The 23,119-nt window shown below is 35.6% G+C and overlaps 3 protein-coding genes across 3 annotated transcripts; 1 reads left to right on the plus strand and 2 right to left on the minus strand.

Annotated features, from left to right (window-relative positions):
- LOC121811509 (phosphatidylglycerophosphate phosphatase 1, chloroplastic/mitochondrial-like) lies at nucleotides 1-2,396 on the minus strand. The gene is made up of 5 exons (XM_042212386.1): nucleotides 1,611-2,396; nucleotides 1,453-1,530; nucleotides 1,242-1,315; nucleotides 1,024-1,131; nucleotides 1-156 (listed from the first exon to the last, which is right to left on the minus strand). The coding sequence occupies exons 1-5, from the start codon at nucleotides 2,236-2,238 to the stop codon at nucleotides 43-45; spliced, it is 1,002 nt and encodes a 333-aa protein (XP_042068320.1). The 5' UTR covers nucleotides 2,239-2,396; the 3' UTR covers nucleotides 1-42.
- Nucleotides 2,397-5,913: 3,517 nt separating this feature from the next.
- LOC121742528 (xyloglucan endotransglucosylase/hydrolase 2-like) lies at nucleotides 5,914-7,231 on the plus strand. Its single transcript, XM_042135685.1, has 3 exons — nucleotides 5,914-6,239; nucleotides 6,322-6,515; nucleotides 6,703-7,231. Exons 1-3 carry the CDS (start codon nucleotides 5,958-5,960, stop codon nucleotides 7,094-7,096), a joined length of 870 nt encoding a protein of 289 aa, XP_041991619.1. The 5' UTR covers nucleotides 5,914-5,957; the 3' UTR covers nucleotides 7,097-7,231.
- A 4,651-nt stretch (nucleotides 7,232-11,882) lies between these two features.
- LOC121742527 (acetylornithine aminotransferase, chloroplastic/mitochondrial-like) lies at nucleotides 11,883-14,582 on the minus strand. Its single transcript, XM_042135684.1, has 3 exons — nucleotides 14,055-14,582; nucleotides 12,717-13,151; nucleotides 11,883-12,633 (listed from the first exon to the last, which is right to left on the minus strand). The coding sequence occupies exons 1-3, from the start codon at nucleotides 14,442-14,444 to the stop codon at nucleotides 12,094-12,096; spliced, it is 1,365 nt and encodes a 454-aa protein (XP_041991618.1). The 5' UTR covers nucleotides 14,445-14,582; the 3' UTR covers nucleotides 11,883-12,093.
- Nucleotides 14,583-23,119: the final 8,537 nt, after the last annotated feature.

Here is a 23,119-nt window from a genome sequence, read left to right on the forward strand (position 1 = left end):
TAAAGAATGAATGATCTTTTTCTTCATTATTAATGAGAATTTTCAGATGGGTACATCCTTAACACACTTTGCTGGGTCTGGAAATAGCTTGTGACTGACGGGCATTATACCCTTATTGGACCACCGTTTAATAAGGGCCACTTCAAGCAGCCTCACCTGCGTAGAATCCTTTCGTCAACAAATTTCACAATATAAAGATTTTGAAAAGAATTACATGACCAAAGTAGAAAATAAGAGTGAAAAAACAGATAATAAACCAAAATTCAATTTCTTCTTACTTTGACAATGTACAACTGTACAAGAGTGTGAAATAAGTGAAGTAATGATAGATAAACATCCACCTGTCCTTGAGGCTTGAGTTACAATCAGTTTACCCATCCTTAATGTTATGCAATCCGCACAATGGCTTTACGGATACTAGTTTTATATCCTTTAAGTGGTCAAATAGAACTTCAGAGCAATCATGCCCGAGGGCCCAAAATTATGTAGACTGGTCAAGTAAGGAAAATGAGGCCATTGGCATTTCAACCTTCAGTCATGATATAGTTAGTTAACATGCAATCTGCTGCCAAAAAGTTACAAAAACCACAGCCATCATGCCTCCAAACACAATATTGTCAGCTTTCAGCAACAACAAAGATTTGGTTTTAGCAGGATTATGGTAAAGACAATTAACATCTAAGGCTTCTATTCTATTATACGCCGCCGTGTTGCTACTTTTAAGCACCAGACGATACTAGTCTACCTCAAGATGTTTAAGCAGCCTTCGATATTACTCTTTTCTCTATTTATGAAGTTGAAATTATACTGCAGCACATGGATGCAACATTATTAGTTACAAAACAATCCGCAACCACCAACAGTTCCATGACAATTCAGTATACGCAAAAACTTCCCCACCATTCCGAAAGAGAAGTTAATAGTAAGACTCGTAACTAAAGCTCTATATCGACTAAATTTCAAATCACAATCAATAAAAGTTCTTAGGAAGCACAGAGATGAATATAATTTGAAGAGACCAACCTGCCTCACAATCAAAGGCTCCTTTTCATGAATAAGCGGTTCACTTAGTATTGTGAAAAAACCATTTCTGTTCCCATAAACAATGTCCGTGAAAGGCCGATCACCAACCTAGCATTTGCACAGCCAACATACCATAATCAACAGTATGAATTTTCAATCGAATCATACCAGAAATATAACGATAGAGAGGAAAAAACAATTACAAGACGGGATCTCACCATAATAAGTCTAGAGGATTCACAACCAAAGTTATTTTCGATTTCTTCAGCTGTTCCTGCTGGCTTCTTCACCTCTACAATAAATTGAACAAACGAAAGCAACAAACTCACTAAGTGATCCAACATTTTTCCCACATCAATTAATGCTAAACCTAATTAATACACACAATTATAAAGATTGAGATTTGGAAAGTGGAATGAGAAAACATACTGTGCCTTATGACTTTGATGCCGATTGCTTCCTCGAGAGCTCTTGCCTTTCTACCATCAGGGTCATACTCAGACAGCCCTAAATCAACAAACCACACACTTAATTAAGCAACAAAAACCAAAATTAGCTCAAATAAACGAAATAAAACCAAAAATTACCCGCAGAGTTGCTGAACACAGCGATATTCGAGCCGAACAAAGATTTACACTGCTCAATCGTAGGCGCAAGAGGCGCCCACAAGCTCAAGGAGTAAGGAACAGTGATAGTGTTATCCTTATCAAAAACCACACCTTGAAAACCCCTCTTTTTCAGCTCCGCCCAATCAATGTACCGGATATCAGGCACGGCGACATGCGGAATCGACAACTGCTTGTCTTTCGAGAAAATCCCAACGGAGCAAGCGATGCCTTCGAAATTAATCCGCTGCCCTAACTCGGCTTTGAAATCAGCCCACCCCATGCTCGACGAAATGCCTGAAGAAGTATCCGCCTCAAATCCCCGCTCCTCCTCGAAATTAGGTTCCTGATCTTCGATGGAAGAGCGGAATCCGTGCAGGAACTCGCTGTTTTCTCGATTGTTAAACTTGTGCTTGCTCTCTTGCTCCTTGCAGCAACTATGCGTGGAGGTGAGTGCGACGAGGTTGTGATTTGTGAATTGGGAATTACGAGGCCGGGAGTTGAGGGTGATGTTGGTGGGAATCCGAGGGTGGGAGAGATTATTGGGAAGGGGATAGTGGCAGCAGCAAGTGTGCCAGGAAGAGGGGATTGAAATTGAAGTAGCTTGCATAATTAAATAATTGACATGAGATTTGTTTGGTTAAATATGTGGAAAGTTCGGCAATGGTGGAAATTGCAAAGCTTGAATTTGGGAAGTGGAGATGAAGGCTAGAATCCAAAAGGTTTGAAGTGCCACAGCCATGGCGGAATTTTTCCAAGTCCATTGGGCCTTCTGATATCTCAGTTTGAGGCTTTCATTTTCGTAGCCATATCTTTTAATAGGACACGTGTATATTCTTTTTATTTTATTTTTATTTCAAAAAAAACAACAACTTAAAATTGACGATGATGGTAAATTGATGGATTTGATACTCATTTATAACAATTTAGTTTATTTTTATTATATTTAAATAGTTCTAATATTTATATATTATATTATAAATTAATATGACTCACGTTTTAATAGGTTTTTCAACTTATACTTTTTAAAAATTTGTGCTGAATAAAAAGTAGGACTAATATTGTTGGACGGGACAAAGTAACTCAATTTACACAATGGATTTATGATGCTCTTAAATTATGTCTAGTTCTACATTGGCGATCAAATTCACAATTCGAAATAGGTTAATTAGTGATTACAGGTTAAAACAGTCTAGTTCAAAGCTAGGCCAGGTTTGATTGTGAATTATATTAATAAATACGAATTATTCACAACTGGGCTATATTTTAACATTATTAAGAGTATTTATTACAAAGAGAGGTAATTCTAGTCGAAAACGGCATGATTTTGTGAAGAAAATGTGTACAAAATAAGGGCGTGTAGTGACACATTCTCCTTGATAAATATCACTAATAGAGTTTTGAGTTGAATTAATCTCTTCTTTTATATTGAAACCGCCATCATTTAATAAGTTCTTAGGTGGACAAACAATAGGTCTAGTAAATAAATTTCGCTAGACAATTAATGATAAATAACATTTAAATTTTTTCTTAATCGGCACCAAAATGAGTCATTTAATTTTCATCTTTTAAAAAAGTTGGAGGGAAGCATATTCCATAAGGAAATAAATCGCTATGAGTGTATTTTATGTATTAAATGTACTTTATACTTATGAAAAAGTCACAACTGAATAATTTATTTGTTAAAGCTTTGGGGTCCAATCATGTCCAGCTGCCTAGTATCTTAGCAAATTGCATTTTCTATCTATTTTATTGGTACATTTTTAATATTGTAACAGAAATCAAATTTGGTTAACGCACGATCGAACATTTATACCAGTCCTTTTATTTCCTTAATGTCCATATACAATATAGCATATATTTATAGAAAATAGTACAAATAAAAAAACTTTTATTGAAAAAGATCGCAATGAATTTAATTTAAGAGATAATATTCAAATTTTTCGTGCTCAAGCTCAATTGTTTTTACATTGATTGAATTTCGAGTTTGAATGAACTACAATAGCAATAATATTTATTAGGATCAGTTATCGAATTCATCCTGACCTCATTCTATCAATTTATCAAACTTTTGAAATTTTATCCTTACCATTTGTTAATAATAATGTTAGTTTTATCCCAATTTTGTAACTTATCGATTTTGTTTAATTCAACTTGTTTCTATTAATAAGTATTTCAGTTATTTCCAAAATATAAAAATAAAAATAAAATATCAATACTTTTATATACTAGTACAACTTATTTTAGAGAAAAATAATATTTCATCTTCTGTCAAGTTATGTTATAATTCCACGTGAAATTCGGTTATAAATTTGATACAAGTTGAAAGACTATAATATGATTGAATTGATAAGTTAATAAAATTGGAATTATTATAGGTAGGATAAAATTGATAAATTTCAAAAGTTGAATAAATTTGATAAAACCACTAATGTGACGTATTAAATACTAGCTGACTCTATTTATTAACAATCTTGGATATAATTTTCAATATAAATAAAACTCACGAGTTAATGAATATCTTAATTCATATTTTTGAATGGTCAAAAGTCAAAAGCCACCTATAAATCCTATGCATTTTATAATTCGGTGCATCTATAACACGGTATTCTATTTTTGTTAGTTAAATGTGACGTGTAAAAATAGAGTTATCATTAAATTCATTATTTTTTCTTCAACACTATATTTTTATAGCTGATTTGTGAATTTAATTTTAGTTTTTTCTTTGACGTCGAACAAATGAATGCATCACGAAAATAACGATCAGAAACATAAACGACAGAAAAAAGATCAAATCAACATATTAAAAGACTAATAATGTAGTACTATACAACATAAGAGATGTAACGTAGCAATGCAAGTAACACATGAGCATAAGGGTACTAGTTAAATGTCTGTTTAATCTAAGTCTAAATTTGGAAAGCTTTTAACCAATTACACACCACTGATAATGTGAATCTCACAATCCACTAACAATACTTCAATTATCTTTTTCCTCTCTTTTTCTTATTTGGTCACATCTCTCTCTTACTTTACCAATTGCACGTTAAAACCCGTGCCATATACTCCCTCTGTCCCAACTAAGTTGAGTTGTATTTCGTTTTGCGATGTCCAAACAAAGCTGAGTCATTTCTTTAAAAAAAAAAACAAAATATCCAACCACTCTTACTTTATGCAATTACCTACTTTACTCTCTCTTTATCTTTATTACTTTATTCACCTCTTCTACTTTTTAACACAATTTCTTAATTTTCATACTCAAAAATTTTGACTAAACTTAATCAGGATGGAGAAAGTTAAATCAGTCTATTTTTTTTAAAATGGAAGGAGTATACTAGTATTTGTCAAGTTTGTTGAAATTATCATATCCTCGATCGTTAGTTCGTTACATCCAATAAGAAAAAAGAATAATATAAATAAATGAAATTATGCGGTGAAGGTCGCTTAGAAAACGACTACATAACTCCAATTAGACTCTATTTAAAATAAAAAGAAGGCTACAATCATGGCATTTAATTTATCAAAGTGGTAAATTTAGTCCATATGAGATTAATACTCCATTTAGTTGTTGCAAATGACCAATTTCTCACGCTCGATTATCGTTTTACTTGCAAGCAAGTGGTCGATATATGAGGGCAAATTAACATTATTTATGAATTTTGGCAAATGAACAATTTCCCACTCTTGATTAACGTTTTACAATTGTACTTTTAATGCAAGCAAGTCGTCTATATAGGAGCGCAAATTAATATTATTTATCTTGATTGGATACATATAGCATAAAACTCTTACCTTAAGGCTTAGAATTAGACTAAGTTTTAATTCTATTTGCTATTACTTATAATTATAGTAAAAAAAAGTGTTTCGAATTGAATTGGCCATTTTTTATGGATAAATAAAAAAATTTAAAAGTCACGTGGATTCAAATCCGAAATCTTTACGTTTAGACATTAATCACTCTAGTCTAGACATTAATCAAACACAAGATATATTTGATCATTTCTTATCATATGCTGATAAATTCGATCATCCTTTATTACCACATAAAATTTCATATTAATTATTTTTATCGAAGGCATGATTTACAATATATTGGATACATAATTGATTGATGAACGAACCAAATTCAGACAATTTTTTTCCAGCTGTTTGCAGTTGTTATCATAAGATACGTCGTTGATCACTACTTCAAAGAATGTCAACTATTTGCCAACATTTTCCTCCACCTATATATATGTTACACCAATCCAAATTAAATACCACAATCACAATCACAAGAAGAAAAGCAAAAAAGTTAGAAAAAATAAACAAAAGAGAAGAATTCATTCCATGGATTCTTCTATTAGGGCTACAAAAGCTCTCTATGTTTTAGTAGCCACCGCATTCCTCCTCGTCTCCGCCGCGTCGGCCGGGAATTTCAACCAAGACGTCAGCGTAACGTTTGGCGGCCCCCGTACTCAGATATTCAATGGCGGGCAGCTTCTCACCCTTTCGCTCGACAACATCACCGGCTGCGGTTTCGAGTCCAAAAACCAATACTTATTCGCTAGGTTCGACGTGCAGCTCAAGCTCATCCAGGGAGACTCGGCCGGGACCGTGACCACTTTTTACGTACGAGAAAAAAATTATGCGCATTTTAACGCTTTTGGTATTATAAAATAATATTTCAATCTAATCTCGTATTTTACTGCAGTTGTCGTCCCTTGGCGCGAATCACGACGAGATCGATTTCGAGTTTTTGGGAAATTCGTCGGGGCAGCCGTATACCATCCACACCAATGTTTACACCCAAGGAGTGGGCAATAGGGAGCAACAATTCCGCCCTTGGTACGACCCAACTAATGCGTTCCACACGTACACTATTATGTGGAACCCACAACGCATAATGTAAGTCTATGTTACACATTAGTTCATTTACAAATAATTAACTAATATGATGATGATGATGATGATGATGATGATGATGATGATGATGATGATGATGATGATGATGATGATGATGATGATGATGATGATGATGATGATGATGATGATGATGATGATGATGTCATTTTATACACGTGGTTCTGTGCAGTTTCATGGTGGACAATATGCCAATTAGGGTTTTCAACAACTACGCGGCGCGTGGGGTTCCGTTCCCGACAAGCCAGCCGATGAGGTTGTACGCCAGCCTTTGGAACGCGGACGACTGGGCGACACAGGGCGGCAGGGTGAAGACAGATTGGACCAAGATGCCCTTCACGGCCTCGTACCAGAACTACAACGCAGTCGGGTGTGTGGTCGGCCCCTCTGGCAATTCGTGCAACGGAAACTTGAACGGGCAGCCATGGCAGACGCAGGGACTTGATGCAAATGGGAGGAACCGAATTCGATGGATCCAAGATAAGTACATGATCTATAACTATTGCTCCGATGTTAAAAGGTTTCTTCAAGGGCGTCCGAGGGAATGCAGGTTGCCGAGGTTTTAGATTGGAAATTTGACTACGGGAGAATGGATGATCGATGATCGAGTTTTTGTTGTTGTTGTTGTTGTTATTGATTGATACGTATTGGTTTCGATGTGGGAATTGAAGTGTTTTTATTTTACTCAAAAGCTCAATTGGATTTGTAACGTTGTTCAATAAAAATATATGCATTTATAAAAGTTGTTGGATTTTTACTTGATTTAAAGAAATAGTCTAGGGTTAGTTCTGTATTGATACTCTAATTGTAGCATGAGCTAAGTATTTGTCATCTTGTTAATTTCGGATTAATGATACAAATTACAATGACTTACTTAGGGCAGGAGGACTAGTACTGAGCTAGCATGGCACACATCAAGTAATTAGGTACCAATATAATATAATCTATAGAACATTGTAGCTTAAATTATACTCCTATATTATTTGATTGAGTTTTGATAAATTCATGTATATTTTGAATTAAACAGTAACTAATTATAAGTAGTTCGTAAGTGTCCATATAATGATTTTTTTTACTGGAGTTGGTGGTGGAGTGGAAGTCAACCCAACTACATACAGTCTTGATTAAAACCACACATGTTGCACATCGATAACTACACGTTCAACATAGTCAACCGAACCTCGCTATGATACAAGTGTAAGGGTTGAATGATGCACATCTGAACTCCATATTAGTTTAACATTACCGGACTTGAGTCGAGCTCTTGCAGTTTCACATTTGGAACAAACCCAAAAAAGTTAGTATGGATTTTAAAAACTTTTAATTATACTATATATGTGGAATGAGTTCGTACCTCATATTGAACTAGAATTTTATACTACTATTGATTGGAAGATAACTGAAATAATTTGAATTTTATACTACTATTAATTGGAAGATAACTGAAATTTATGATTTAAATGACCATTTCTGGTTATGATCTATTTCAAATTGGTGTTAGCCTGTTAGGTAGTTAATTAAAATCAATAGACGTTAATGCACAGAAGAAATTAGTTTGCATCTAGCAATTAGAATTAATTTCCTCAAAAGCAATTTTAATTAGTTACTGATTGTGAGAAGTATTGCTACATATCTAGCGCCGACCATGGCCCTATAAATATGTCACAAAATGGCAAGTGTCCTAATTACTAAGGCTTAAACTTCAAAAGTCAAAATAGCTAAGCTATTCCTTATCGAATTACTGAACATTAATCTCGTTCTTATTTTAAATGTAGGTTCTCATTTAAACATTTCAATAGATATAAGGTTTAGGGGATTCAAAGTCATGATTATTAAATTTATGCAACAAGGTGATGAATAATATCTCCAATCTATATCATCTAATTAAGGAATAAAAATAGTTCGTGGTTGACATTTAAAATAAAGTAATTTTCAAACAAAGAACATTCATTTATTAGCGATTTAGTGGAGGATCACTCGGTGTTTTTGTTTAATGTTCAAAAATCAAAATGTGGGTTGGTGATTCGACAAATTTCACAAATGTCCTTAGAATATCAAGGTCTCTTTCTATGTCTACTATATTGTAATATCCGAAAAAAAAATGTGTGAATATTGTTTTTTTTTAAGGAATGAATTTTGTGAATATCTTGTTTAAGATATGGTTTGGTAAGTCTTAATTGTTTTATATTATTTTTGGGATATGATTATTTACCTAAGCATCATGTAATTGAAATAATTAATTAAGCTATGAATTAAAATCCTAATTAACAAATTAAACCTCTCTCTCCCTATTTTCGAAACCCCTCCCCCTCACCCCACTATTTTCTCAACCTCCCCACTCCCACATAACCGATACATTATCCCCTTTCCAATCACAATCATCGGTTTCTCTCATCTCCCTCTCGCTTTTGTTCTCAACACCGGTAAGGTCTCTCTCTCTCTCTTTCTCCCTCTCGGTTCTCACCTTTCCCCCACTCACTCCCTCTCATTGATTTCTTGAATTCATCAAGGTATCACACTCTCGCGTACCGATTTGGAGTCGGAGTAGGGAAGGCTTTCGAACTACATTTGAACTCTTCGAGAAGGTAGTCCAAAACCCTATTTCCATACCCGAACCACATGCATTTAGGACGTTTTGAATGTTTTAGATGCTGAATAGGTTTTGTGATCATGTGTTTGTGTGGGGTATGTTTTCGGTGGTGACTGACAGTGGGTTCCGACCCCTTTTTGACTGATCAAACGATCTCCTTTTGGTACGAAATTTTAACTGTATAAACTTGGGTGTGTCTTCTGTGTGGTGTGTAAATTTCAGCTTCATTGGACGTCAGATGATTTTATAATGATTTTTGTAAGTAAACTGCGCAGTTCTGCGAGATGTACGTTTCTGGGTGATGTGTTTTTGTGCAATGGGTGTGAATCTGGGTGTTTTGATATTGTGATGTATGTGGGTGTGATTGGCCAGGGGATGGCTCGGAGGAATTAGCGTTTGGTTCGGGTGGTTTGTGTGTGTTGGCCGAGAGACTTAGGGTTTGGCCTAGGGTGGTGTAGTGGAGAGTTTTGGAGGTTTGATCTCATGTTTTCGGGTGTGTTTTGGGATGTAGAATGAGTGGTGTGAGTGTCGTATAAGGTTTGAGAATCGTTGGTTGGGGGAAAACTGGTGTGCACTTGATCGGGCCAGCGGCCGAGACGCCGAGCCAGATGCCGAGCCAGATGCCGAGACAGGTGCCGAGCCAGTGCCGAGAGAGGTGCCGAGACAGGTGCCGAGCCAGACGCCGAGACATGTGCCGAGCCAGGCGGCCGAGACGGTCGGCCGAGGTGCCGAGCCAGGGGCCGAGACGGTCGGCCGAGGTGCCGAGCCAGGCGGCCGAGACGGTCGGCCGAGGTGCCGAGCCAGGCCGAGACACCGAGCCTTTTCCGAACCTTTTCCGAGCCAAGTGAGCCGTTTGCACAAGGAGGGTATACCGGGAGTACGAGTGTTTCGGGTGTGTGTCGTGTGCGCGTCGTGGGTGCGTGGTATGCGTGTCGGGTGCGTGCGTGGTGTGTTTCGGACGTGTGATTTTGTGTGATTGACTTATAAGATGTTGTTAAGTGTGTGTACGTGTAACGTGCTAGATGTTGAAGTCATCCACGTAGGAATCATGCATTGTCGTTTAAACCTCGTCTTTCCTGACTCTAATCATGACATTTATTTATCTTTCAAAAGGGTGATCTTTTACGAGGAAATTGTGGTTGAAGAAGGGAACTGTTTAAAAGCTAAGCAATTGAGGTGGGCTTTTCTACCCTACTATTTTGTGGGTTATCTTTAATACGGACTCTGTTCCGGAAATGTTTATGGAGGTGAACTGTTTGTCTTGCCAACTGTTTTGCTTTGAAACCTATCTGAAGTGGTTTACCACATATGTTTAATCGAATTCGGGTCTGTAGGGCTGCGAACCCTCAGGCTAGTGTACACGAGACCGGGAGCCATCTGAGAGCAAGTTGGCCGGTCTAGTTGACCTGGGGTGTGGCCACGCCCCTTGTCACCCGTTGGATCAGATAGTGTATGATGGTGGGAATAAGGGTGGCAATAACTGAAAATGACTGCGCAGTCGAATTTATGAAATATGTTTTAGTGTACTTGGGTTATTTTCTTTACACTTAAAACCCCAAGGTTACACTGTTATGGCATGACAAACTATGATTTTGGCGTGTGTCCACTGAGTGAAATAGGTACTCAGCCCTGCATGTTGTTTTCTTAATGTGCAGGTTGAGCGACGATGGGGATGACGGATGTTGAGCAATTAAAGCCAAAATTGTGTTTTTACTTTGCCTTTTGGATGGTGTCGTGTCGTCATACCCGGCATTATCTATCTCTTGGTCTTTTCCGCTGCTTTGTAATCCGATACAATGTTTTTATTTAAACTCTGATTACTTTAACTTTAGTAATGTCGTCACAGTACAATGTTTTGAAGTGAACTTCCTTTTATTAAATGTTTTCGGGTCAAGTATTCTTGTTCTCCCCCTTTCTTCCCCGCTTCTTCATTCCTCCCCTAGTCGCGGTCCACCGTACTTCCTATCCTTAGGAAATGCGGGCGTGACATATATGATTTAGGATAACATAATCGATTTTCTCCCATTGTTGGGAGCTTTTATTTAAAAATGTCATCATTTGGTACTATTACTATTCTACTTTTAGGAGTAAATCGTCCTACAAAAAAATTTCAATAATATATCGACACGTAATAGTTGAAATTACACATTGATTACTTAATTGACTGAGTAATTTTGGTTGCTATGTCAATATTCCGATTGTCGAAATTATTTTCATGACATTTTAATCGAAAAAATGACACTATAGGTACTAAATGGTTATTTTAAAACGATGAGACATAAGTAACGCTCAAAACAATGTGACAAAATCGATCTGTTGCTCTATAATTTATACAGTAATGTAAACAGCTTTCCGATTATACTTTTCAGATATTTTACATTAAAAATCAATTTATAAATATTAATTAATTTAAAATAAATTGATACTAATCATTCAACAACTTTTAGAAAAATATGGAGTAATATTTTAAATTAATATATACAAATTTAAGAAAATATTACATTTAAATTAATCATAAATTTTCCATATCATTTCTTTTTTAATACTGTTGAATATTATAACTAATCACAAACCTTATGTTTTATATAATTCAGTTGAATTTCAAATTTAGGGGTATTGCGCAATTTATATAAATTTTTCTTTATTCAACTTTTTTAGTTTACACTTATTTAACATAATTGGTAATCCCTAAAAACATAAGTGTAGTAAATTAATACAAAAGAGTATATTCTTAATATACTTTCAACCAATTGAAATCCCTATTTTAATTTAAAGATTCATCATATGCTTCATTTCAATATAAAGTTCAAGACATTATTGCTACACATGTTTCAGAAATCAAATACTTCTATAGTACTCCATATAGTATAATATGGAAGCACATAATTAGACAACATATTACAATTCCAAACCTCAAAATCCAAGAAAAGGTGAAGAAAGTGATACTACAAGTAAAGGCAATTTCAATGGCAGCTAAGTGCTGGTAGCCTCATCAAGAACATGAATGCATTTCTTCAAGATCCCAACAGCTTTATCCACTTCCTCCTTGGATATGATCAACGGCGGCACGATCCGAACCACATTTCCCTTCCCCGCAGTTAAAACGAGCAGACCCGACTGCTGGCACGCTTCGACCAAGGGGGATGCGGACACATCCAGGTCTATGCCGATGATCAGCCCAAAGCCTCGAATCTCTTTCACGTGGGAGTTCCCTCCTATGCTTGAGACTAGTAAATCTTTGAAATACTGACCTTTCTCAGTAACACTGGCCAAGAAGCTCGGATCCGAAATTTTGTCAAGAACCGAGGTCGCAGCACTGCAGACGAGAGGGTTGCCAGCAAATGTGCTGCCATGGTCTCCATACTCGATGGCTGCAGCAACCTGTTCGGTCACTAGGACAGCACCGATGGGTAGACCTCCAGCTAGAGGCTTGGCAAGAGTCATTATATCAGGGTATACATTGTAAGCTTCATGAGCCCAGAGATAGCCCGTTCGACCCAAGCCACATTGTACCTGATGTGGATCCACACGTTTGTTATACTAATCCTCAATAGTAAACGCATCCTAATAAGGTCGAGAGCACCATGTATTATTACCTCGTCGAATACAAGAAGGCTCCCAGCTTTGTCACAGGCAGTTCGCAAGGATTGCAAGAATTCCTTCGTGGAGCTGTATATACCACCTTCGCCTTGGATTGGCTCCACAAACACTGCAGCAACCTTTCCGCTCTGAATCTTCTCCACTGCTGCTTGAGTATCACCGTATTCTAAGAAAGTGACCCCAGGCATGACAGGTTGGAACGGTGTCCTGTAGTGCTCTTTGCTCGTTAAAGCGAGAGCACCCATTGTTCTACCGTGGAAGCAGTTTGAGAAGGCGATGAACTCCATGGGAGGGTCAGTTTTATCTGGATTTGAATGTCGTTGGAACTTTCTTGAAAACTTAATTGCTGCTTCATTGGCCTCAGTTCCGGAATTGCAGAAGAATACACGATCAGCAAAAGAGCTGGCAACCAGCCGTTTTGCAAGCTCTACCTGCACACATCCACCAATTTGTGCGTAAAACGACAAAAACCATACTCCACTAGCAAATAGCAATCAGTCATCAGAGTTTATCAATAACACTTTCAAGGCGAGTGATAATTTGATACTATAAGCTAAATGATGCAGCTCTTAAGATAATAGTCAGAACTTTAATGAAATTATATCAATTTTGTAATAAGCATAGTTCTGAACTTCCGATGCAACAAAGAAAAAGAAGTGCAAAATTCTTAACAACATTAAGCTTCTCCTGCGTTTCTCATATCAATGACATTATCATCAGATACCTCCGTGAATGCGGAGTCTGAAATCACACAGCCCTGAAAAACCCATTACCACTCAAGAGTACTTTTTCCAAAGTGAGTTAGCATTTAGGGACGATAGCATACGCATTTCTCTCATACAAGAGGAACATTGTATCACTGTCAGCTGAAATATTTGCTTCATTCTCATCACATTCAGAAATGCAGACCAAAAAACCATGATATAAGCTCCAAACTCTGCCAATTCATATCATCCCCAGCAGTAATGAACTGTATATTCACTTGATGACCAAAAAGACTCTCTCTCATTCACACACACACACACAGTGTGCTTCACTCATCCTAATCAAAATCCAAGTTTTTTTCAGTACAACAACAGAATCCATTAACAGATAAATCAAAATACACATATACACTAAAAAGGGGGGAAAGAGTGTAATCAACAGTGCATTCACTTCTTTTTCTTCTTGATGACAAAAAGGACTCTTTCTCTCACTCTCACACACACACTATGTGATACACTCATCCTAATAAAAATCCAAGCTTTTTTCTGTACAACAGCAGAATAAAATCAAAATACACAGACATTCAAAGGGGGAAATATAAAAACAAAAAAGAAAAAGAAATCAATTACCTGCGGAAGAGAGTAGTAAACATTGCTGACATGCGCGAGCGCCTCAGCTTGCTGCGAAAGGGCGCGGAGCCAATCAGAATCCCCATGGCCCAGGTCATTGACGGCGATCCCTGAGGTGAGATCCAGATACTCCCGCCCTTCCACATCGTACAAATTACAGCCCTTGCCACTCTCCAGCACCACCGGCGCCCTAGCGTAAGTCCCCACGATGAATTTCTTCTCGTCGGCAATTATTTCCGAGCTCCGTTTGCCCTTGAGCGGCCTAGCCTGGTCGGAATCGGGTGCGCGCGTGTCCACATTGAGGCAGGCGGCGAAGTAATTGGCGGGTCTGGAGGTTAGCAAGCGGTGAGGGGCGGCGTTGTTGAGGGGGAGATGCAGCGACCAGCTCATTTTTTTTCAGGTGAAGAGGAAGTGATGATTGCGCTGTTGCTCAATTTGAAGTGAGAATGAACGGTGGTGGCGGCGGCGGCGGAGTTCAATCAAACAAATGGAATTATACAAATTGCAGAAAAATTGAGAAACTAACTAACTAATAAAGCGTCTTCAACAAATTCTCGTTTTGTCTATATTTAAATAGATTTATTTAATTTACAATTATTCTTTACTTTGGTTTTAGTGAGATGTAGATATGTGGGTGAATTTATAAAAGATTATTATAATTATTATTTTCAAGTATTTCTTTTTATGTGAAACGATGAAGGCACTGTATAATTACTTAACTTTTAATATTACTAGTATCAATACGTATCAAGTTTTCTTTATATAAAATTGAAAATGTAATTAAATAAATTATAATAAAAAGAAAATTTATATAAAGTTTTTAAATCACTAATACAATAAAAACCAATGACATTAATTACGAAGCAATCTTAATTATGTTATTAATTTTTTTGGTAATGTTGAAAAATTAAAATATCTTTCCATATTTTCTTATGGATTTTTTTTAACAATGTTGAAATTCTAATCTTATACTTATGTTTGAATTAATTACATTGTTCATCAATCCGTTTAATTATTAATCATATAACATTCAATAATTTCACTAATAGAAACAATTGATTGACAATAGAAAATTAATCAACTTCATTAATAAAATATTATAGATCAAATATTATAGATCATAATGCAACTAAGAAATGAAGAAATCGGTAAAAAATAGTAGAATCCAGAATCATCTATGCTCATGTAGCTCTGGCCCACCGCCCATCAGCCTCCATATATCTCCAATAGCTTTCATCTTCTCCGCTCATCGTCTTCAACACTTTTATCGTCCTGCGTCGACACCATCTTCTCCATCAGGTCAGTTTGCTCTCATATGTAGATAAGAACTTAAAACAAAAGTCAACTAAATACCCCATATTACAATTCGATAAATATTTTCATTCATGAACAATGCAAATACAACTTTACGTTTTGTACTATAAAATTTTATAAATTACTCACCGATTTCAAAACCAAATTTGGCAAGCGGAATGCTTCCATAATTTCAACATTTGATTGATAAAGTTGTGGTAGTTTGTAGATCACTAAGAGAGATTAATTCCATTTCCATAGTTTCAACCATCCTATCCGGTAAGAACACAACAACAAATATTAGTAACATAATAATCACACAAAAAATAATGCTTAAAGTGGTTAAATATAAAAAGATACTATTGATAAAAAGCATGAACCATACTGAAAACAAATATTTTTTTTTGTAGAAAATTTAGTGATGCAATAGATTATAGGTGAAGGTAATGAGAAAGTGGCTAATAAGCTCGCAAATGACACACACACACATATATATATATAGACAAAAAAATATAGAGAATATATAGTATGTTAAAATTTTCATTAACTTATTATTAATACAATTACTAATAATGTATAATAATGTGGCGGTTACAAAGTTAATCTCTAGTTCGTGTAATCCCAAATGATATTTATGACTGGTGAATTGTAACAACTACATTAAATAATTGAATTAATTTTTTTATATACCAACCAAAATATATAACATTTACAATACAATCCAAAACTTATAAATATTTGCAATTAAGGCTAAAGCTCGTCTTTTATATATGTATAGATAGATTATATGGTATATTTAGTGATTTTGTGGTAATATGTATTTTAATAAGACATATAGATATTGGGGTATGAAATTGCTAACTTGAATATAACGATTTCAAATTAAGATCAATTGTTAGTTATCTATACTACTTAAAAGTGGCATTTAGATAAAAAGCCGTTAATATTCTTTTTGGAGGGAAAATAGAAAGTGATGTGTAATAGATGTTGTGTCATTTATTTATTCACTTTATTTTGAGTCTCCCAAAATATTTACATAATTATTTCGCAGAGAGAGTTCTTAAAAGTTATGTTACTGCGATGTAGCTTTCATTTTCGGGAGTGGATCCTCTGCGGTGGATTAATCACATCAGAGGGTGCTGTGGAGTGAAACACGGTCGTTTTTAACACAAATATGAGATTCCTACTTTTACTTCTTTCTATCCTAAATATTTTATTCATTTCCAATGGTGCTATAGTGTTTTTTTCCTTTTTCTCCTATTATTTTTTTCTTTCGCCTTTTTTGTTTTTCTTTCTTTCATTGATTAATAAATTAGTTAGTGATTTTCTTATAGATAAGTGTTACTATTTTATTTTTCTATCTGTAAAATATAGCGTAACTCATTATTTTTGTATTCGCTCATAACTTATTTAATACAGTACATAAGTTCAAAATTTTATCAAATCTTGCAAAATATTTAAATAGTTCTATCACATCGTATTAAACTGCGTGTGATTGATCTTGCAAAATTTATAAATTATTTAATATAATTATTAATAGAATGTTAAGAGCCTCCTGCTCCTAACGTCGATAACTCCGATCGACAAACGTCCGGCGCCCTTAGCACAGGGTCGGCGGAATCCCGAAGGGGCTGTGCGCGAGTTCTACTCGTCGGGCAGCGCAGCTTCTGGGTTTTCTTGATAGTGAAGCAACGAAAATAGGCCAAGCAATATTCTTATTATTGAACGAGATGATTTCCAATAATACAAATCTAAGCCTATTTATAATACTAGGATATATGATAGGATATGGTGAATCCCTAATATTTCTAAACTACCCTAATATATCTAAACTAAATAATATAATAGAAGAGGCTCGTATCAACTCTCCCCCGGTTAAAATCCACCTTGTCCTCAAGGTGGAAACTACGAAGCAACAAAGTGTCGAACGCAAAAGCTTTGACGAGGTATCTCTGCCTGGATCAAAAACCCACCGAACAGTTGGATGTGTTACTTCACCTTTTCCATCAAAAATCATCAAGGTAGGATCCAAACAGTCGTCAAAATTCAGCGCTAATACGTGGAGCTTGTCAACACATCCATGAATTCCCAAACAAGTCGTGTAATTTCGCGGCGGGATCATCCGTGCGTCGATGGCAAGCAACGTAGGTCGATGAATCATTATTGCAACATCACTATCACGCAAATCTCCAATTTCACCCAAACCATTCTCAATAACCTCTTGGGATGTCACTCGAGCAACGACAACCTTCTTTACTTCCCCCATGGAATCACCCTCTTCTTCGTCATCTAACGGTGATTCGTCCTCACCCATGATATAGGGGCTGCACGGCGAAGAGATCACGATGGGTGGAGGAGGTTCATCTAACAATCCACCCTCTTTTCCAGCGTCGTCGTCGGGGCTGCAAGACGGGGCTGGTTGGGGAAGATTCGAAGATAGGACAGCAGTTGTAGAGGGCGGTGGCGCTACTGAATGGCAGTGGCTCGTCATGCTCGAGCGTTGTGGTGATTGGAAATCCGACCTGCGATTGGTGTACTCGATGGTGCGTTGTCGTGGTGGAGCCGATGAGATGTTGGGGGGTAAACCCAACGGCACAAAAGGGACCATGGTATTTCTCGATGGATGATACGTCATCTTTCGGAGTGGTGCCGAAACATTGGGCTGATCAAGATCGGGCTCGGGCTGCAGTGATCGGTATGTAGGCTGCTTGGCGCGGCCATTATGAAGATGTTGGTGTCGTCTCGGATACTCCTCAAAACCCTGTCGCTGACGGTGGTCTATGCGATCGTCCCACCCCCCTTGATCCCAATTGTTAGCAATGGTTCGCGGATGGGGTTGGTCGTGAAAGCGCCCCCGATACCTCGCGTTAGGATGTCGTGGAGGAGTTGGTCCCTCTGCGAGCGGGAGCGGCGATGGGTCTCGCCATGGTTGTCTTGTACTTCGATGTTCTCCCCGGTCGAAAACTGGCTCAGGTCGTGGCGGAGCATATGATCTTCCGATACGACGATCCGTGGCATCCCACTTGTTCTCCCACTTATCAAAAACAGCCAGGATATGATCCAGCTTGGCATGAATCTCTTGGTCGTGTGCGGTCTCTGCTGTTCTAGGAATCGTCGAGAAGCTGTACCTGTACGGCTGGTCGAGCGGCTGCTGTGGGTGGCCGAATTGCGAAGGCTCTCCTCCCTCGGCCTTCCAGGCTGCTGGAACCCGTTTGGGGGGCGGTTGAAAGCTGTTAAACCCGCGTGGCAACGCCTTGCGATAGTGAAACTCTAAATCGGGCAGCGGCTGTGTATGCTTGTGAACGAAATGGTGATGGTGATGGTGATTGTGTGTCATGATGACAGATCGAGGCGTTGCTGTGCGCGGAATGTTTTCCGTCGGGCAGCGGTGTCGCTTCGGTTCGAGATGGTGGGAGGGTCAGCTCTCAATGAAAGCACCAGTTGTTAAGAGCCTCCTGCTCCTAACGTCGATAACTCCGATCGACAAACGTCCGGCGCCCTTAGCACAGGGTCGGCGGAATCCCGAAGGGGCTGTGCGCGAGTTCTACTCGTCGGGCAGCGCAGCTTCTGGGTTTTCTTGATAGTGAAGCAACGAAAATAGGCCAAGCAATATTCTTATTATTGAACGAGATGATTTCCAATAATACAAATCTAAGCCTATTTATAATACTAGGATATATGATAGGATATGGTGAATCCCTAATATTTCTAAACTACCCTAATATATCTAAACTAAATAATATAATAGAAGAGGCTCGTATCATAGAACTATACTTTAAAAAACATAAATTATCACGGTCTACACGTAAGTTATCAAAACTATCAATTGAATCTTACATAGTACAAGTGTACAACCCTGAAAAATATGATATTCCCTCGTCATATAATAAATGTCACACTTTCTTTTTCAATTTGTCTCATAAAAAATGTTTCATTCTTGTTTTAGAAAATCGTTTCCAACCACCAAACACTGAGCAGCACGGGTGTGCTCGCAAATTTCTGACAACATTGCAAGCACATTTGTGAGCAAAAATTAAAATAAGTGAGCATTTTCCGAGCACATCTACATAGCCACAAAATATGTAAAATGATGAATATAACAAAGCAATTTCCAAGTACCATGAGTGGTGCTCGGAAGCAAATCCGGCGCGAATAGAGCGGTAGAAAGAAGTAAAACAAAACAACTTTATTGGGAATAAGCACATTCGTTTTTATATTTTTATGAGCTCTATTAGATAATTACACAATATGAAATAATTTATGTGCTTACCAAATGCTAATGAGTTATATTTCATTACTATATATTTCTTAGAAAATTAAAATAGCAGCACTCTCAATTGATAAGAAAATCGGTCGGTTATAGTAATATGTGAAAGAAAGAAAACAAACAAGACGAAAGAAAAAAATAACAAGGCAAAAAAGGAACAAAACACTGTAGCACCTTTGAAAATGAATAAAATATTTAAGAATAGAAAAAATGAATAAAATATTTAAGAATAGAAAGAAGTAAAAGTAGGAATCTCATATTTGTGTTAAAACGACTATGAAATGAGACAACTTTTGTGGGACGGGCGAAAATGAGACAAACTTTCATGGACGGAGGGAGTGATAAACTTAGTCAATTTCTCAATTAATATCACACACTAATATTATTATTGTGATAATAAATGTAATAGTAAAATAAAGTACATAATTTAATTATGAAAAGTTTCGAATTGTAACAAAAATTAATTATTACAAAACAATAATTTTTTAGAATAAGATTTAAAGATTGTTAATATTTAAGAATTTATTCTAATTTATTATTCTACTATGTTTTTATAAAACTTTAAGTTAAAAAAATAACTTAATTGATTATAAGTAAATAAAGAATAATATATTAAAATTGAAAATAACTAAATTACCAAACCTAAAATTTCAAAGTTATCGGCTTATAATTATAGTGAGATTTGAATATTCATTTGATGTATTTATGGAGTTAGTTCCCAATTAATTGTAGAAGTTAATTATAATAAATTATACTATATTACTAATTATATTCTGTTAGAGAAGTTACAACTTTAATTATATACAAATACCAAACCTAAAATTTCAAAAGTAATACGTTTTTAATTATTGTAAATTTTGATATTTATTTCGGTGTATATATGTAGTTAATTTGCAATTATTTGAGAACTAATTTATAGTAAGGTCTATGACACGAATCACATGTTAATCTTTACTGAAAAAATTAGTTTGTTAAAAAATTATTATAATTAATACTTATAATTTATACTTGTAGGTATATTTGGTTATGCTTTCATCAATCTTTTTAATATAATCATAAATTTTATTATTTTATAAATACTACTCCCTCCGTCCACGAAAAATAGGGCACTTTCTGAATTACACGGGTTTTAATGTAGAATTGGTAAAGTAAAAGAGAAGTGGTGTTAGTGGAATGTGAGGTCCATGTTATTAGTAGGATAGAAAGGAAAAAGGTAAAAAAGTAGTGTTAGTGAAATGTGTGGTCCATATTATTAGTAAGAGGGAAGGGAAAAAAGTAAGAGAGAAGTTGTAGAAAACTTTCCTTTTTTGAATGTGCCCTATTTTTCGTGGACGGATGGAGTATTATTTTCACTTTTGTATTTTAATTATAATAAAGTTAAAATAAATTCTTGTCAACAAACCAAACTAATGAACAATTTTTATTCCTTTCGGGTTATGCCAAAGTAGTTGAGTCATTATAAAAAATATACTACTTAATACAATTTCGACTTTAAATGTTTTTATTTTATTGATTGGTAAATTAAATTTATTGTGGTATAATTAAATTATTGTAATGAGTATTTGTAGATATAATTTATTTTATAATAAAATTATTAATCATATTTATAATACATTTACTTATTTTTGGCCGGGAAAGATAAAGAGAGAGTGATACGGAGGCGTCATTTTGTGTATTGTGCAGGGTTTGATGAAATATTATGTACTGTATATTGTTTGGGCTATTACGTATTCAGATTTATTTCTATGCCCATAATATTTACTTTAGCTATTCTATAGTGTATTCAGATTTATTTTTATGTCCAATGTATTTTATAATTAGGCAGTCTCTATATATTACGTTGTAGTAGTACATATTTGTTTCGTATATAGGTGCAAGTTTATCCAACACCAATCTGTGCGAAGTTAACCGATACAGACACGTACGTTTAGGGTTTGAGACCTTAGGTCTACCCAATAAGAACTCGAAGATTTCGGGTCTAGTTAGGGTCAGATTTCTTATCTCCCGTGCATAGCATTGATAATACATGATTCATTTATTTTTATTTTATTTTACTCCAAGAAACATTACATTACTAAATCAAATTTAAAACGAAAAGAAAGAAAGCCAGATTAAAATCACAATTACTAATATTCTTTTGACTCTCATCTCGTATAGGTTTCACAGATGCTATATAAAATTTGAAAATAATTAGCTAGTAACCCATATAAATATGAATATTGAACTCGTAGATGCAAATGTAACAATTATCCAGTGATTAATATCAAGAAAAGTATAATATGAGACTCGTAGATGCAAATGTAACAATTATCCAGCGATTAATATCAAAAAAAGTAGTACGGTACATAAAAAGAACACGCTACACTACCATATTCTTAATTGAACATTCAAAAGGAAAGCTCCCTCATTCTAAACAAGGAAGCACAAATCTCTTCAATAATCTCAAGAAACATCAGCTTCGGAGCCTTCACAACAAGCCTAGAAACGGCATAACACCGAAGCGTCGGCTTCTCCATCTCCGGAAAGCCCGAACACGAGTCTCCGCCATCAAGTTGAGGGTTTTCAAACAAAGCTGCGGACGCAGAAGAACATTTTGAATTTTTTTTTTAAAAACTGAAAATTATTTATAATAAATTTAATTTAACTTGTTTTAAAAAATTACTATCATATAGCTTTTGTGGGTAAATGTGTAATTTAAATAATATACTATAGATACAAATGACATTTTTTAAGTATTAAGATATTCTTTTGGGTTTAAATTTGTAAAGATGATAAAAAAAATAATATACTCCATCCGTCCGCAAATAGGAGTCTCATTTTTCCATTATAGTCTGCCCGCGAATAAGAGTAGGGTCTTATATTCTACAACTCATCCCACTCACATTTCATATAAAACTAATATATACAAGTGAGACTCATTTTGCACTAACTTTTTTCACTCAATCCTCTTAACATTTCTTAAAACTAATTTTTAAAAATCGGACCAGACCAGCCGATTCGACCCGGTCGGACCGCGAACCGGCAGCTAGTCTGGTCCGATTCGCCCCTTTAAACCAGCACCACATTGGACCACCGTGAACACGTGGAATCGGTGGACCGTGAACCGGAAAATGGGTTTTTATTATTTTTTTTATCAATTTTTTTTAGAATTTGTTGTTAGTAGAGTGCTTGAACACATGACCTCTCCTCTAATCAACAAGCTCTCTAACACTCCACTACAAGAGCCTCATTGAACAATTTGAACATTAAACATTCTTATACATTAAACATTAAATTTTTTTATCTACATAATCTAATAATTCTTTTTAATTTTATATTCTTTAATATAATTATTAATTATAATATACTATATAATTATCATCCTCTAAATTTTAATGATACTTTACTTGTTACTAACATTATTATTTTCATATAAGATTCATTATTTACTATAAATAAATATTAATGTAGTATATATTTAATTTATATCCTAACTACTTATATCAATGAATATTCTCATCTAAAC

The sequence above is a fragment of the Salvia splendens genome, chromosome 7 (genome assembly GCF_004379255.2).
Source record: "Salvia splendens isolate huo1 chromosome 7, SspV2, whole genome shotgun sequence".
In the NCBI taxonomy this organism is placed as follows: domain Eukaryota; kingdom Viridiplantae; phylum Streptophyta; class Magnoliopsida; order Lamiales; family Lamiaceae; genus Salvia; species Salvia splendens.